This window comes from Oncorhynchus gorbuscha, linkage group LG14, assembly GCF_021184085.1.
Source record: "Oncorhynchus gorbuscha isolate QuinsamMale2020 ecotype Even-year linkage group LG14, OgorEven_v1.0, whole genome shotgun sequence".
Taxonomy (NCBI): Eukaryota; Metazoa; Chordata; class Actinopteri; order Salmoniformes; family Salmonidae; genus Oncorhynchus; species Oncorhynchus gorbuscha.
In genome coordinates, this window is record NC_060186.1 from 43,118,170 (window position 1) to 43,136,096 (window position 17,927).

The window sequence follows — 17,927 nt, forward strand, 5'->3', positions numbered from 1 at the left end:
CGCATGGTAATGTTGGAAGTTTTGTGTACATACATTGCCTTCAGAAAGTACTCACACCATTTACTTTTTCCACATTTTGTTGTGTTACAGCCTTAACATAAAATTGATTAAATTGAGTTTTTGTATTTCTGGTCTACACACAATACCCCATAATGTCAAAGTGGAATTCTGTTTTTAGACATTTTTACAAATGAAGTAAGAATGAAAAGTAGAGAACCAATAAGTATTCAACCTGTTCTTTATGACAAGCCGAAATCAATTCCGAAGTAAAAAAAAGCTTAACATTTCACATAATAACCTGCAAGGACTCACTCCATATGCAATAATAATGTTTAACATGATTACCTCATCTCTTTACCCCACAGATAATTGTATCTATAAGGTCCCTCAGTTGAGACAGTGAATTTTAACCACAGATTCAACCACAAAAGACCAGGGAGTTTTTCCAATGCCTCACAAAGAAGGGCACATATTGGGGAAAAGTACAAAATAAAAAATAAAAAGTTTTAAAAAAAGGTTTAAAAAAGCAGACATTGAATATCCCTTTGAGCATGGTGAAGTTATGAATTACACTTTGGATGGTGTGTCAACACACCCAGTCACTACAAAGATACAGGCACCCTTCCTAACTCAGTTGCACATTGATCTGGTACTGGTACTCCCTGTAAATAGCTCCATTCTTGTGCATTTCATTCTATTCCCTCTTGTGTTACTATTTTTTATTCAAAGTTTTACTCTACATTGTTGGGAAGGGGCTCGTAAGCATTTCATCTGCAACATGTAGGGAGTTATTCGGCATGTGACAAATACAATTTGATTTGCCAGTGAGGAAGGAAACTACTCAGGGATTTCACCATGGTGACTTTTAAAACAGTTAAAGAGTTTAATGGCTGTGATAGGAGAAAACGGAGGATGGATCATCAACATTGTAGTTACTCCACAATACTAACCTAAATGACAGAGTGAAAAGAAGGAAGCCTGTACAGAATAAAAATACTCCAAAACATGCATTTTATTTTTCCTTTATTTAACTAGGCAATGCAGTTAAGAACAATTTCTTATTTTCAATGACGGCCTAGGACCAGTGACAGAAGGACAGATTTGTTCCTTGTCAGCTCAGGGATATGAACTTGCAACCTTTTGGTTACTAGTCCAATGCTCTAACCACTAGGCTACCCTGCCGCATCCTGTTTGCAATAAGGGACTAAAGTAAAACTGGGGGAAAAATGTGGCAAGGACATTAACTTTATGTCCTGAATAAAAAGTGTTATATTTGGGGCAAATCCAACACATCACAAAGTACCACTCTTCATATTTTCAAGCACGGTGGTGGCTGCATCATGTTATGGGAATGCTTGTCATAGGCAACATCTAGGGAGTTCTTTAGGATAAAAATAAATGGAATAGAGCTAAGCACAGGCAAAATCATAGAGGAAAACCTGGTCGTCAGTTTTCCAACAGATACGGAGGCAAATTCACCTTTCAGCTGGCTAATAACCTATATCATGAGGCACAATATATACACTGGAGATGCTTACCAAGATGACATTGAATGTTCGTGAGTGGAGGGGGGGGGGTTGATCATTGTCTAGCAACAACCAACTTGACAGAGCTTGAATACATGTTTTAATAATTGTACAGTCCAGATGACTTACCTAGAAAGACTCACAGCTGTAATTGCTGCCTAAAATGTATTGACTCAGTGGTGTAAATACTTATGTAAATGAGATATGTATTGGAAATGAAATACAGAAATATGACATTTCAAAAAACATGTGTGTAAATATAATTTTTTTTAAATCAATTTTTAATTCAGGTTTTAACATAACATGTGGAATAAGTCAAGGGGTATGAATTCTTTCTGAAGCCACTGTAGAAATATAACAGGGATAATATTGTACAATAGTAGGCTATACCCTTGTCTATTGCCTGGACTAACCATGGATCTGTGTGATGACACGCCCAAGTATTGCGCCATGCATCAGGTTCAAACGTTTGCAGCTTGGTCTGCGTTCCACCCCATAATGATTTAATTAGTGACGTGTTGACAGAGGAAGAAAATTAAGGTAAACAAAACAATGTAATTAAATGGAATGATGCTATAGGCTATACCAACAGTAACTAACAGTAAATTGGCAGTTTAATACATGTGGTTATTAGACCTAATGACGGTCGATACTGACAGTGGCTAATATTTAACATGATAGAAATAGGAGACAGAGAACATCGGGGTAGCCATTACTTACAACATTCAAGAATGCCCATCCCTGCAAGTTAAAAGGGAGTACAATTTAAATTCAGTGTAATGGCATAGCATTTCATAAACGTTACTGTGGGAAAGTTGATATGCTTCAGTTTGCTGCCATATGACTGGTTTCACATTTGTCTCCAGAGATTATAATGTAAAATAGATATAGAGCAAATGTCATTTATATTTACAATTCCTTTATCCAAACGGATTACTCATTTACCAAGCTCTTATCAAAAGCTATTATCAAGTTGCAGTGCTTGGAGAATGCTGTTATTTATATCGGAAAAAAAGTTAAGTTGATGTTTTTTCCACTTGGAACAGTTAGGTTCGCAAGAATGTATTCATGGTTTACTCACTCGTAATGGTGGTGGAATTATTAGGGAATAAAGTCAATGTCCGAATACGGCATATCTGTATACGCACCTCCGCCACACCTTCATTTATTTGATCCCCCCCATAGGGCATTACATGGACTACGATTTGGTCCTGCTGTACATACCTACACATACACTACGGTCACAAGATGCAGGCCTCCTTACTCTCCCTAGAATTTCTAAGCAAACTGCTGGAGGCAGGGCTTTTTATGGAATGGTCTGCCTATCCATGTGAGAGACGCAGACTCGGTCTCAACCTTTAAGTCTTTACTGAAGACTCGTCTCTTCAGTAGGTCCTATGATTGAGTGTGGTTGGGCCCAGGGGTGTGAAGGGGAATGGAAAGGCACTGGAGTGAAAGGCACTGGAGGGGCTCTGAGCCCTAGGACCATGCCTCAGGACTACCTGGCCAGATGGCTCCTGGTGGTCCCCAGTCCACATGGTTGTGCTGCTTCTCCAACTCAAATGCTATGGTACCCTGACATGTTCACCGGATGTGCTACCTTGTCACGGACCTGCTGTTTTCGTCTCTCACTCCTCTCTCTCCCTCTACCGCACCCGCTGTCTCGACCTCTGAGTGCTCGACTATGAAAAGCCAACTGACATTTGCTCCTGAGGTGCCGTCCTGCTGCACCCTCTACAACCACTTTGACTATTATTATTTGACCGTGCTGGTTATCTATGAATGTTTGAACATCTTGAAGAATGATCTGGCCTTAATGACCATGTACTCTTATACCTCCACCCGGGGTATATGGTCACCCCTCAGAGCCTGATTCCTCTCCAAGTTTCTTCCTAGGCTCCTGCCTTTCTAAGGAGTTTTTCCTAGCTACCATGCTTCTACATCTCCATTGCTTGCTGTGTGGGGTTTTAGGCTGGGTTTCTGTATCAGCACTTTGTGACATCTGCTGATGCAAAAAGGGCTTTATAAATAAATTGGATTGATTACATTTGATTGACATATGCCAGTGGGTTTAAATGAGAACAAATACAGTTTGCCCTTGTGGAAACAGTTGAAGACCGCAGTTATTTGTGTACACCAATAAAATGGCTTCCTTGTGTAACAGTATAGCTTCTGTCCCTCTCCTCGCCCCTACCTGGGCATGAACCAGGGGCCCTCTGCACACATAGACAACAGCCACCCTCGAAGCATCGCTCCACAAAAGCCACGGCCCTCGCAGAGCAAGGTGACCAACTACGTCAAGGGCTCAGAGCGAGTGACGTCACCAAATGAAACGCAATTAGCGCGCACCCCACTAACCATTTCACATCGGTTACGCTCACCCCCCTTTTGACCTCCTCCTTTTCTGCAGCAACCGGTCAACAGCATCAATGTAACAGTATAGCTTTCGTCCATTTCCTTGCCCCTACCTGGGCTCAAACCAGGGACCCACTGCACACATCAACAGCTGCCTCCCACGAAGCATTGCTGCCCATCGCCGCGGCCCTTGCGGAGCAAGGGGAACAACTACTTCAAGGTCGAAGAGCAAGTTACGTCACCGATTGAAACGCTATTAGCGCGCACCGCGCTAACTAGCTAGCCATTTCACATCGGTTACACTTGAGTCATGTCAACAAAATGGTGACACTCCTCAGTGCACTGATACCTGGGCCAGATGTAAAATACTTCAATGTCCTGGCAGGTGGACGAGAGGAGGAATATAGTAATGGGGAAGGGAGGTTAATATTTTAACAGTGCTTTATGCCACTGTGGGCCAGCTGGGGCTTTTCACGTGACTAAAACCAATCTGCCAGCCAGCCAGCCAAACAACCTGTCAGTCGAGAAAAGAAGTTAGTTATTGAGAACCAAGCGAGTGAGGAAGTCAGTCATGGAACATTCTGTCAGTAGCCAATCGGTTATTTCTGCAACAGACTGTAAGTCAGTGTGTCAACTAGTCAGTGATCGAGAAAATAAAATAAGTTACTAATTATGTCAGTCAAAGAACAATCAGTTAGTAGCCAATGACATTCATATAACAGACTAGACTGCCAGTCAGTGAGTCAACTGGTAGGTCATTTGATGGTGATTCATCTAGTCTTACACAGTCAGTTAGATGACAAAGCTGTCTTGAAAGACAAGACTAGAAGAGAACAGTAATCCATCCTTTCAATCAATCAATCTCATAGCAGTCACGTAGGTTGACTTGTCTTTTAACAGTTTCTCAAACTGTCTTCATAGTTCAAAAGACAACAGAGAGAGTTCACGACGAAATGCGGGAAGCAATGGGGGAAATATGAAAATGACACCCACACAGCAGCCCTATTAAAGAATGGCAGCTATGAAAAAAGCTGTAGCACCTGTTTGGCGGCAGTCAGACAGACGGTGTAATCTAATCGTCTCAGCGGTGTTAGTTTAACACTAAGGCCTCATGTACTGGATTGTTAGGAATAATATCACAAGGACTCTCTTTTCCGCTCTTTTGTTTGTTTTTCCCTTGCCGATAACGAAGGAGAGAGCAAACCACGGTCGGCATCTGGGGGAACGATTAGCAAACCACGAGGGCCCCAGCGCCTGTCTGGATCCTCTCCGTTCACACAGACAAAGACACACATAAATTCAACCTTGTACACCGACACCATGCCCTTTGCAAGTCTGCATGTCTCTGTTGTCCTCTGCATTTACACACAGACAAATACACACACACACACACACACACACACACACACACACACACACACACACACACACACACACACACACACACACACACACACACACACACACACACACACACACACACACACACACACACACACACACACACACACACACACACACACACACACTGCATACTACCTCTTCTATTACTTTTACTACGTATTTTGGACTTGAGACTTTTATTGTTATTATTTATGTTGAGGGAGCTAGCACATAAGCATTTAGCTGAACCTTTTGTACCTGCTGTAAAGTGTGTAGACGACAAATAAAATCTAATTTTATTTTGATTTGACACAAACAATTTTTCCTAAATGAAATCAATTGTGTTTTTGTTTCCATTGCAATCCCTCATCACTCCAGCAACGGAGGATAAAATGATCATAAATGCAAGCCATTAGAGGAATTACCTGCCATTAAGAGCAGGAGAGAGCCACTGTACAGCACACTTGTCGGCCTGCCAAATTGAAACAAATCAACTATTATCCACCTAACGAGGATGATATATTGATCATTATTATCATAATTATTTTATTTGATAACAACTGGCCCCGTTTCCATGACTTCTATGACACACATTTCCTGTTATATAAATAACGTGCCAAGCTGGCTCTGAAAAACGGTGGTCATGTTCATTAGGCCCCAAATGAAAGAAAATGGACTGAAACAGGGAGGGACTACCAGGACTTGTCCAATGATAAACTTTCTTTTTCATTTTGTGTAGCAAAACCTTTTAACATTTTGTTTCCTAATGAACACGACCCAGTTCTGTGTCAACTCTAGGTTATTATTGCTGGAAGGGAAGGTGTCGTGAGGTAACGTGCACTATCCTTCAAGTCTCTCCAGGATGACGGAGAAGTGCTTTTTCTCTTATTGTGTTTTCACTTCAGGGTCAATTAGTGTTTGTGGACCCTTATCCCGAATGGTCTCTCACTAGTTGTACAACTGACTAGATATCCCCCTTTTCCTTTCCTTTCCAATCACATACAATGATAACAGTAACAACTGCAGCCACCATTATTCCCAAAGCGACTCAATTTGTAGTGTTACTAACTCTGAAGAACAACGCTGTCCTGGTTCATACTGTACAACCTGTGTGAGAACTGGGCCTCTGTGAGTGAATATTTAAATGCAATTTGAAATCAGTCATGTAGATTTCAAGGGCCATGCTCTCATTGGCACCCTAAGGATGTCTACTCACGTAGACATCGTGTCTACAATGAGGCCGTTTGAATTCACCTGAGGTTAATTCTCTTTGGTTGATTGAAATGGACTATTTCCAAACAACAAGGTGGGCCGACGCCGAAAACAATGAAGTGGATCGATCTACAGTACGTCGAGGGAGGGGCTGATTTTTTTGCACATGACAATATTCTTATGATTAATGTCAAACTTGTTGCCACCTTCAATTCTTGCACATTATTTTCAGAAATATATTCTGAACAAAAATATAAATGCAGAATGCAATAATTTCAATAATTCTACAGAGATACAGTTCATATAAGGAAATCAGTCAATTGAAATGAATCTATGGATTTCTGGGATCTTGATTTAATCTCATGAAACATGGGACCAACACTTGAAATGTTGCGTATATATTTCAACACTGTCTGCTCAGGCAAATGTGCTCAACCTAGAACCAATTAGAACTGCTGTACATATGCCTTGTGATGAAGGCAGCTAATGGCCTGCTTCTATCTCAGATGGAAAAACAGTGTCAGTGTGTTAAGAGGAACTAACATTAACTTCCAAAGACTAAATAAGATAATTATTAGTTTTTGAATGCACGTTGACCTTTTAGACAATTTATTGAAAACTAGCCAATGTTACAGTTGACTAGAGAGAACAACAGCACCTCCTCCCAGCTGCCCACTGCACTGAGGCTAGGTAACACGGTCACCACCGATAAATCCATGATTATCAAAAACTTCAACAAGCATTTCTCAACGGCTGGCCATGCCTTCCGCCTGGCTACTCCAACCTCGGCCAACAGCTCCGCCCCCCACGCAGATACTCGCCCAAGCCTCTCCAGGTTCTCCTTTACCCAAATCCAGATAGCAGATGTTCTGAAAGAGCTGCAAAACCTGGACCCGTACAAATCAGCTGGGCTTGACAATCTGGACCCTCTATTTCTGAAACTATCCGCCGCCATTGTCGCAACCCCTATTACCAGCCTGTTCAACCTCTCTTTCATATCGTCTGAGATCCCCAAGGATTGGAAAGTTGCCGCAGTCATCCCCCTCTTCAAAGGGGGAGACACCCTGGACCCGAACTGTTACAGACCTATATCCATCCTGCCCTGCCTATCTAAGGTCTTCGAAAGCCAAGTCAACAAACAGGTCACTGACCATCTCGAATCCCACCGTACCTTCTCCGCTGTGCAATCTGGTTTCCGAGCCGGTCACGGGTGCACCTCAGCCACGCTCAAGGTACTAAACTATATCATAACCGCCATCAATAAAAGACAGTACTGTGCAGCCGTCTTCATCGACCTTGCCAAGGCTTTCGACTCTGTCAATCACCATATTCTCATCGGCAGACTCAATATCCTCGGTTTTTCTGTTGACTGCCTTGCCTGGTTCACCAACTACTTTGCAGACAGAGTTCAGTGTGTCAAATCGGAGGGCATGCTGTCCGGTCCTCTGGCAGTCTCTATGGGGGTGCCACAGGGTTCAATTCTCGGGCCGACTCTTTTCTCTGTATATATCAATGATGTTGCTCTTGCTGCGGGCGATTCCCTGATCCACCTCCACGCAGATGACACCATTCTGTATACTTCCGGCCCGTCCTTGGACACTGTGATATCTAACCTGCAAACGAGCTTCAATGCCATACAACACTCCTTCCGTGGCCTCCAACTGCTCTTAAACGCTAGTAAAACCTAATGCATAATTTTCATAATTTTCAAACGCATGGAGCAGAGCCCGTGAGACTCTTCTCCGGGTTGGGGCGCGCACCAAGGCTAAGGCCGATCGCCACCGGTCGAAGCCTCCGGTATACGTCTTTGGCCAAAGAGTGTGGCTTTCTACTAAGAACATTCCACTCCGATCCGTTTCGAACAAGCTTGCCCCCAAATTTATCGGCCCATTCAGAGTCACCAGGATCATTAGTCCGGTGGCGGTCCGGCTCAAGCTTCCTCCGGCATATAGGAGAATTCATCCTACCTTTCATGTGTCTAAAATAAAACCTGTGTTTCAGGCACGCATTAACCCGCCAGTCCCGGTTCCCCCGCCGCCACGACTTGTTGATGGGGAACCCACCTTTTCTGTCAATCGTATTTTGGACTCTAGAAGGAGGGGACGCGGATTCCAGTACCTGGTGGACTGGGAGGGTTACGGCCCGGAGGAGAGAAGTTGGGTACCTGCTAGGGACATTCTGGATCACTCCCTTATCGATGATTTCAATCGACAGGTAAATTCGCCTGGGAACGCCAAGAGGCGTTCCCAACCATCTGCTGTGCTCCTTCCTTCCCATCCGGACACAGTCCCCTGGATTTCTCAGCACGCTATCACCGGAAGATGCGCCCTAGTCCCTGGGTCGAATTCCGTCTGAGTACAGTCTGTCTGTCCTGTTGCTGATATAAATTGTATTCATTAAACCATCGTTGCTTGCATCTTGCATCCGCCTCTGTATTGGCACAGTTACTCCTACCCCCTACTTTTTCGAACATTCTGTTAAAAATCGCGCAACATTGCTCGTGCCAGGAATATAGTATATGCATATGATTAGTATGTGTGGATAGAAAACACTCAGACGATTATAAAACTGGTTAAATCACGGCAGTGACTATAACAGAACGTGCGTTTCATCGAAAAGCGCAGGAAAATCTGATCACTGAAAATGGAAATATATATCCATCCGCCACTTCAACCCATTGATAAAGGCGAGCCACAATAAATGGGGCTGAGGTTGCAATACCTACAGCTTCCACACGATGTCAACAGTCGTGTTATTTGCCTAGGCTTTGTTTCTTGGTCAAACGAAGAAGAGACAAGCCATTTGTTCAGGTCTCCGACCGGATATTTTGGTTGAGATTTACCCGGACATTATTTCCAGACGGACAGCTAAAGAATATACATCGCCTCGTGATCAATTTGATCGCTTATTAACATGTACTAATACCTAAAGTTGCATTACAAAAGTATTTTGAAGTGTTTTGTGAAAGTTTATCGTCAACTTTTTTAATTTAAAAAAATGACATTACGTTATAAGACGCAATTTTTTTAAAGTTTATCACACAGTCTTCATAGATCGATATCTAGGCTATATATGGACCGATTTAATCGAAAAAAAAGACCCAATAGTGATTATGGGACATCTAGGAGTGCCAACAAAGAAGATGGTCAAAGGTAATGAATGTTTTATATTTTCTTTGTGCGGTTTGTGTAGCGACGACTATGCTAATTATTTTGTTTACGTCCCCTGCGGGTCTTTTGGGGTGTTACATGCTATCAGATAATAGCTTCTCACGCTTTCGCCGAAAAGCATTTTAAAAATCTGACTTGTTGCCTGGATTCACAACGAGTGTAGCTTTAATTCAATACTCTGCATGTGTATTTTAATGAACGTTTGAGTTTTAACTAGTACTATTAGCATTTAGCGTAGCGCATTTGCCATTCCAGATGTCTAGATGGGACGCCTGCGTGTCAGGTAGGAGCAAGAGGTTTTAATGGATAACATGATTGGCAGACGTGATGAGCAGAGAGAGTACCATGGATAGTGCACAAGTTTGTATTGGTTTACAGATTAGTACTCAGATGCGTTTGCCTGTCCAGTTAGCGAACATAAACGTTGTTAAAATTGACATTGCCAAAAAACAGAAATGTGTACAGAAGAAATTAATATACATATATATATATATATGTATATTATATGTATAAAAAAACAGATCCACCCTCGACAGAAATCGATCATCTTGAAAACTAAAGCAGAAAGCTTGCTACGACCCACCGCCTATGTCACTCACCGCCTAAGTCACTCATCATAACAAGTCACTCTTGCCATATCAATGAGGCCTTTTGAACTGAACTAACCTGAATTAAGTTTGATTCATTTGAATTGACTATTCCTCGATTCACCCAATCACCCTGCTATCTTGCCACATCAATGGGGTCATTTGAGCTGAAACAAACCAATTTGCACGTGAACCAACTTATGTCTCAATGAAGCCATTTGAACTCAACTAAACCAAATATAATTAATCGACTCATTCTTCACTCACTCTGCTGTCATCTGGGCCACGAGATCGAAGGAGGCAAAGCCGGCATTGAGGAAGTTGTCGCGATAGCGGCTCATCTTGATGGCATCCAGCCAGTCTCCCACGGTGGTGAAGGTGGTGTAGTCAGGGACGCATCGGTCGAGCAGAGGCTGCGATGCCCTACAGGAGGGAGGAGGAGAGTGAGACAAAAGAGAGAGGGTTAAGGTCACGCCTCACCTCCAGCACCAATGAAACCTCACTCCCAAACCCCCAAAACGCCACCTCGCTCTCCCCGTCGCTACCCTTGTAGGGTCAAAGGTTAATCGCCTCCGTCACCTGACGTAACCACCTTTGGCTACCGTTGGAGACTGGCTTGGCCGGGCGTGTGTGTGTGTTCTCTTTGGCATGATGACCAATGCTAAAGAGACAAAAGGTGTGCAAACAACACAATACGGCGAAGGTGGAAAGACATTTCCTCAAGAATCTCTTGGACAGCGTGGAGATATTTGTGGACTGTCAACCTGTGTGTGTGTGTGCGCACGTGTGTGTGCATGTGTGTGTGTATGCATACACCTGCAGACACCCAACGAGGCCCTTGGACTCTCCAAAAAACCCAACCACCCCTGATTGATGTCATAGATAGGGGGGCCACCTTGCAGTTTTAATAAACAGCAGTGGAAGTTTGAAAAGAGAGGGAGAGCTAGGGTGAACGAAGGAAGGTGGGGGAGAAAAGGACAGAAAGAAAAAAGGGGGAAGAAAGAGGAGAAAGAGAACCTCTGTCTCTGTCTAGCTCTCTCTCTGACCGCTCTCTGCTCTGTTGATCCTTGTCGTCTTTTGATGGCATTAGATTCACAATCAAAGGTGGATGGAAAAAAGAGAGGGAGCGAGTTAATAAGAGCCAATACAGAGGCTCCATTGAAGGGTTGACTGCTGCAGAGGGATAGGAGGAGTGTTCTTTAACAAGGCCTGCGCTTCAGGGCCCTGAGGGTTTGGGCTAGCCACCATCAACCTTCAGACACCGTTAACAGAGCATTGTTAGCCACTTTCTGAAGTCTCGTACTGAAGTGGAAGGTGTCTAGCCTGATCCCAGATCTATTTGTGCTATCTTGCCAACTCCTTATGGTCAGTGGAAAGACAGCCAAAACAGAGGATGTGGAATCAGGCTAGAAGTCAAAGGAAGCCAAAGGCACTGGGAGAGGCCACTAAGACCGTATGTCTCATGTTATGAGGGGCAGTCACCTGAGTGGATACTCCCAAATTGGAGCCCAAAGGGCAAAGGTGTTGTGACGGTTTCCTCATGGTTTTTGGTGAACGTTTTTTTGTTTGTCTTCAGCATGGCGCTTGTAACGCCAGGGTAGGGGGTTCGATTCCCGGGACCACCCATACGTAAAATGTATGCACACATGACTGTAAGTCGCTTTGGATAAAAGCGTCTGCTAAATGGCATATATTATTATTATTATTAGTGTGAGTGGTGAAAGAGAGATCATTGGATTTTTCAGTGTCAGGCTATATGGGTTTGAGTTTCGCACTCTTGCTGCCTCTAGTGACTGGAACGAGCCGGCGCTGCTCGCTCGTTTTCTGGAGGGACTCCACGCAGTGGTTAAAGATGAGATTCTCTCCCGGGAGGTTCCTTCCAGTGTGGACTCTTTGATTGCTCTCGCCATCCGCATAGAACGACGGGTAGATCTTCGTCACCAAGCTCGTGGAAGAGAGCTCGCGTCAACGGTGTTTCCCTGCTCCGCACCGCAACCATCTCCCTCCTCTGGCTCAGAGACTGAGCCCATGCAGCTGGGAGGTATTCGCATCTCGACTAAGGAGAGGGAACGGAGGATCACCAACCGCCTGTGCCTCTATTGCGGATTTGATGGACATTTTGTCAATTCATGTCCAGTAAAGCCAGAGCTCATCAGTAAGCGGAGGGCTACTGGTGAGCGCTACTACTCAGGTCTCTCCATCTAGATCCTGTACTACTATGTCGGTCCATCTACGCTGGACCGGTTCGGGTGCTACATGCAGTGCCTTGATAGACTCTGGGGCTGAGGGTTGTTTCATGGACGAAGCATGGGCTCGGAAACATGACATTCCTTTCAGACAGTTAGACAAGCCTACGCCCATGTTCGCCTTAGATGGTAGTCATCTTCCCAGTATCAGATTTGAGACACTACCTTTAACCCTCACAGTATCTGGTAACCACAGTGAGACTATTTCTTTTTTGATTTTTCGTTCACCTTTTACACCTGTTGTTTTGGGTCATCCCTGGCTAGTATGTCATAATCCTTCTATTAATTGGTCTAGTAATTCTATCCTATCCTGGAACGTTTCTTGTCATGTGAAGTGTTTAATGTCTGCCATCCCTCCCATTTCTTCTGTCCCCACTTCTCAGGAGGAACCTGGCGATTTGACAGGAGTGCCGGAGGAATATCATGATCTGCGCACGGTCTTCAGTCGGTCCCGAGCCAACTCCCTTCCTCCTCACCGGTCGTATGATTGTAGTATTGATCTCCTTCCGGGGACCACTCCTCCTCGGGGTAGACTATACTCTCTGTCGGCTCCCGAACGTAAGGCTCTCGAGGATTATTTGTCTGTGTCTCTTGACGCCGGTACCATAGTGCCTTCTTCCTCTCCGGCCGGGGCGGGGTTTTTTTTTGTTAAGAAAAAGGACGGTACTCTGCGCCCCTGCGTGATTATCGAGGGCTGAATGACATAACGGTTAAGAATCGTTATCCGCTTCCCCTTATGTCATCAGCCTTCGAGATTCTGCAGGGAGCCAGGTGCTTTACTAAGTTGGACCTTCGTAACGCTTACCATCTCGTGCGCATCAGAGAGGGGGACGAGTGGAAAACGGCGTTTAACACTCCGTTAGGGCATTTTGAGTACCGGGTTCTGCCGTTTGGTCTCGCCAATGCGCCAGCTGTTTTTCAGGCATTAGTTAATGATGTTCTGAGAGACATGCTGAACATCTTTGTTTTTGTCTACCTTGACGATATCCTGATTTTTTCACCGTCACTCGAGATTCATGTTCAGCACGTTCGACGTGTTCTCCAGCGCCTTTTAGAAAATTGTCTCTACGTGAAGGCTGAGAAGTGCTCTTTTCATGTCTCCTCCGTTACTTTTCTCGGTTCCGTTATTTCCGCTGAAGGCATTCAGATGGATTCCGCTAAGGTCCAAGCTGTCAGTGAGTGGCCCGTTCCAAGGTCACGTGTCGAGTTGCAGCGCTTTCTAGGTTTCGCTAATTTCTATCGACGTTTCATTCATAATTTCGGTCAAGTTGCTGCCCCTCTCACAGCTCTTACTTCTGTCAAGACGTGTTTTAAGTGGTCCGGTTCCGCCCAGGGAGCTTTTGATCTTCTAAAAGAACGTTTTACGTCCGCTCCTATCCTCGTTACTCCTGACGTCACTAGACAATTCATTGTCGAGGTTGACGCTTCAGAGGTAGGCGTGGGAGCCATTCTATCCCAGCGCTTCCAGTCTGACGATAAGGTTCATCCTTGCGCTTATTTTTCTCATCGCCTGTCGCCATCTGAACGCAACTATGATGTGGGTAACCGCGAACTGCTCGCCATCCGCTTAGCCCTAGGCGAATGGCGACAGTGGTTGGAGGGGGCGACCGTTCCTTTGTCGTTTGGACAGACCATAAGAACCTTGAGTACATCCGTTCTGCCAAACGACTTAATGCTCGTCAAGCTCGTTGGGCGTTATTTTTCGCTCGTTTCGAGTTTGTGATTTCTTACCGTCCGGGTAGCAAGAACACCAAGCCTGATGCCTTATCCCGTCTTTTTAGTTCTTCTGTGGCTTCTACTGATCCCGAGGGGATTCTTCCTTATGGGCGTGTTGTCGGGTTGACAGTCTGGGGAATTGAAAGACAGGTTAAGCAAGCACTCACGCACACTGCGTCGCCGCGCGCTTGTCCTAGTAACCTTCTTTTCGTTCCTGTTTCCACTCGTCTGGCTGTTCTTCAGTGGGCTCACTCTGCCAAGTTAGCTGGTCATCCCGGTGTTCGAGGCACTCTTGCTTCTATTCACCAGCGCTTTTGGTGGCCGACTCAGGAGCGTGACACGCACCGTTTCGTGGCTGCTTGTTCGGACTGCGCGCAGACTAAGTCAGGTAACTCTCCTCCTGCCGGTCGTCTCAGACCGCTCCCCATTCCTTCTCGACCATGGTCTCACATCGCCCTAGACTTCATTACCGGTCTGCCTTTGTCTGCGGGGAAGACTGTGATTCTTACGGTTGTCGATAGGTTCTCTAAGGCGGCACATTTCATTCCCCTCGCTAAACTTCCTTCCGCTAAGGAGACGGCACAAATCATCATCGAGAATGTGTTCAGAATTCATGGCCTCCCGTTAGACGCCGTTTCAGACAGAGGTCCGCAATTCACGTCACAGTTTTGGAGGGAGTTCTGTCGTTTGATTGGTGCGTCCGTCAGTCTCTCTTCCGGGTTTCATCCCCAGTCTAACGGTCAAGCAGAGGGCCAATCAGACGATTGGTCGCATACTACGCAGCCTTTCTTTCAGAAACCCTGCGTCTTGGGCAGAACAGCTCCCCTGGGCAGAATACGCTCACAACTCGCTTCCTTCGTCTGCTACCGGGTTATCTCCGTTTCAGAGTAGTCTGGGTTACCAGCCTCCTCTGTTCTCATCCCAGCTTGCCGAGTCCAGCGTTCCCTCCGCTCAAGCGTTTGTCCAACGTTGTGAGCGCACCTGGAGGAGGGTGAGGTCTGCACTTTGCCGTTACAGGGCACAGACTGTGAGAGCCGCCAATAAACGTAGGATTAAGAGTCCAAGGTATTGTTGCGGCCAGAGAGTGTGGCTTTCCACTCGTAACCTTCCTCTTACGACAGCTTCTCGTAAGTTGACTCCGTGGTTCATTGGTCCGTTCCGTGTCTCCCAGGTCGTCAATCCTGTCGCTGTGCGACTGCTTCTTCCGCGACATCTTCGTCGCGTCCATCCTGTCTTCCATGTCTCCTGTGTCAAGCCCTTTCTTCGCACCCCCGTTCGTCTTCCCTCCCCCCCTCCCGTCCTTGTCGAGAGCGCACCTATTTACAAGGTACGTAGGATCATGGACATGCGTTCTCGGGACGGGGTCACCAATACTTAGTGGATTGGGAGGGTTACGGTCCTGAGGAGAGGAGTTGGGTTCCGTCTCGGGACGTGCTGGACCGTTCACTGATTGATGATTTCCTCCGTTGCCGCCAGGATTCCTCCTCGAGTGCGCCAGGAGGCGCTCGGTGAGTGGGGGGGTACTGTCATGTTTTGTCTTATATTGTCTTGTCATTTTGCTTTTCCTTCTGTTCGTTTTCCCCCTGCTGGTCTTTTTAGGTTCGTTCCCCTTTTTCTCTCTCCCTCCCTCTCTCTCTTCTCTCTATCGTTCCGTTCCTGCTCCCAGCTGTTCCTATTCCCCTAATCAATCATTTAGTCTTCCCACACCTGTTCCCTATCTTTTCACCTGATTAGAGTCCCTATTTCTCCCCTTGTTTTCCGTTTCTGTCCTGTCGGATCCTTGTATATTGTTCACCGTGCTGTGTCTTTGTATCGCCCTGTCGTGTCGTGTTTCCCTCAGATGCTGCGTGGTGAGCAGGTGTCTGAGTCTGCTACGGTCAAGTGCCTTCCCGAGGCAACCTGCAGTTTATGATCGAGTCTCCAGTCTGTTCTCGTGATTACGAGTGGAATTGTTTTTATGCTTTATTTACCGCTCCGATTTGTCTAGGAGTATTGCTATTTCCTTAAACTGGATTAAAGACTCTGTTTTCGCCAAGTCGCTTTTGGGTCCTCACTCACCTGCATAACAGCTTGTGCCAAGAAACACGAGCAGTGGACATTAGACCGGTGGAAATCTGTCCACTGGTCTGATGAGTCCTTATTTGACAAGAACTACCTTGTCTTTGTGAGACGCAGAGTATGTGAACGGATGATCTCTGCATGTGTAATTCTCAACGTGAAACCATGGAGGAGGAGGTGTGATGGTATCGGGGTGCTTTGTTGGTGACACTGTCAGTGATTTATTTAGCATTCAAGGCACACTTAATCAACATGGCTACAACAGCATACTACAATGATACGTCATCTCATATTTTGTTTTTCAACTAGATAATGACCCAAACACACCTCCAAGCTGTGTAAGGGCTATTTGACCAAGATGGAGAGTGATAGAGTGCTACGTCAGATGACCTGGCCTACACAATCAACCGACCTCAACCCATTTGAGATGGTTTGGGATGAGTTGTACCGCAGTGTGAAGAAAAAGCAGCCAACAAGTGCTCAGCATATGTGGGAATTCCTTCAATGTGGTTGGAAAATCATTCCAGGTGAAGTTGGTGGAGAGAATGTCAAGAGTGTGGAAAAAGGCAAAGGGTGGCTACTTTGAAGAATCTAAAATATAGTTGTATTTGTTTAACACTTTTTTGGTTACTTTATACTTTTGTGTTATTTCGTAGTTTTGATGTTTTTCACTATTATTCTACAATGTAGCCAATAGTAAAAATAAAGAAAAACCCTTGAATGAGTAGTTGTGTCCAAACTTTAGCAAAATTCCCAGGTTTTCTAGAAATCCAGGTGGAAAAATAACCGGGTTATGGTTATTCTGGGAAATATGTGAATTTGGGGTTTTTGCAACCAGCACCAGATTAAAGTAGCTGCTAACTAGGCTGAGATGGGCCAGACTGTCTGACAGTTTATAGGCTTACCCAGAAGATTGCGTGCTGCTGGTGACCACCTTGAGGCTGGCGGCATTGCGGATGAGCTTGTCCAGCGTTGCAACGATCTGGGAGAATTTAGGACGAAGGTTCCTTTCCTTGACCCAGCAGTCGAGCATGAGCTGGTGCAGTGCTGTGGGGCAGTCCATGGGCGGGGGCAGCCGGTAGTCCTGCTCCACGGCGTTTATCACCTGGAGGGTTGGATAAGAGTTAGATTGACAAGTGGGATAGAATCAGACCTAGATAAAAAAAGAGGTCAAATCTAGGGAATATGGTTTTGAATTATGAGACAAGAAAAGGATAAGAAACAGGGTGATGACTGGGGAGAGAAGGGGGGTTTAGAGTCAAGATAAGAAGAGTCAAACGACAGGGAGAGGGAGGGAGGGGGAAGATAAGAGAGAGCATGAGAAGGGGGCAGGGGGGAGAGAGAAAAGGGAAGGGGAACCAGTTAGGAAAAAGGGGGAGTCAGAGAAGGAGAGTGACAACTTGAAGATGTGACAGTGTTTTTCGGGAACGTTGAATGTCAAACTAAGTCATCTTAAAAAAGTAAAGTCCAGTAAAGTAAATAAAAGCAAGTTCCACTCACGTCCTGGTTGCTCATGTCCCAATATGGCCGCTCTCCGTACGACATCACTTCCCACATGACGATGCCGTAGCTCCACACATCACTGGCCGAGGTGAACTTCCTGTAGGCGATGGCTTCTGGGGCCGTCCAGCGAATAGGAATCTTGCCTCCCTGTGGATATGCGAATGAGTAGGT

The 17,927-nt window shown here is 45.4% G+C and overlaps 1 protein-coding gene across 10 annotated transcripts in view; it reads right to left on the reverse strand.

Moving 5' to 3' along the window:
• Nucleotides 1-17,927, reverse strand: part of LOC123994952 (ephrin type-B receptor 3-like) — a 98,923-nt gene that overhangs the window by 3,323 nt on the left and 77,673 nt on the right. For 7 of the 10 annotated variants that reach the window (XM_046298096.1, XM_046298093.1, XM_046298090.1 and 4 more), the window contains exons 13-15: nucleotides 17,754-17,903; nucleotides 17,159-17,358; nucleotides 10,501-10,656 (exon numbers count right to left, since the gene is read on the reverse strand). In XM_046298096.1, coding sequence (XP_046154052.1) covers nucleotides 10,501-10,656; nucleotides 17,159-17,358; nucleotides 17,754-17,903 — 506 coding nt within the window. The remainder of the gene's footprint in view (nucleotides 1-10,500; nucleotides 10,657-17,158; nucleotides 17,359-17,753; nucleotides 17,904-17,927) is intronic. The other 3 variants (XM_046298097.1, XM_046298095.1, XM_046298094.1) reach the window with 1 other exon arrangement.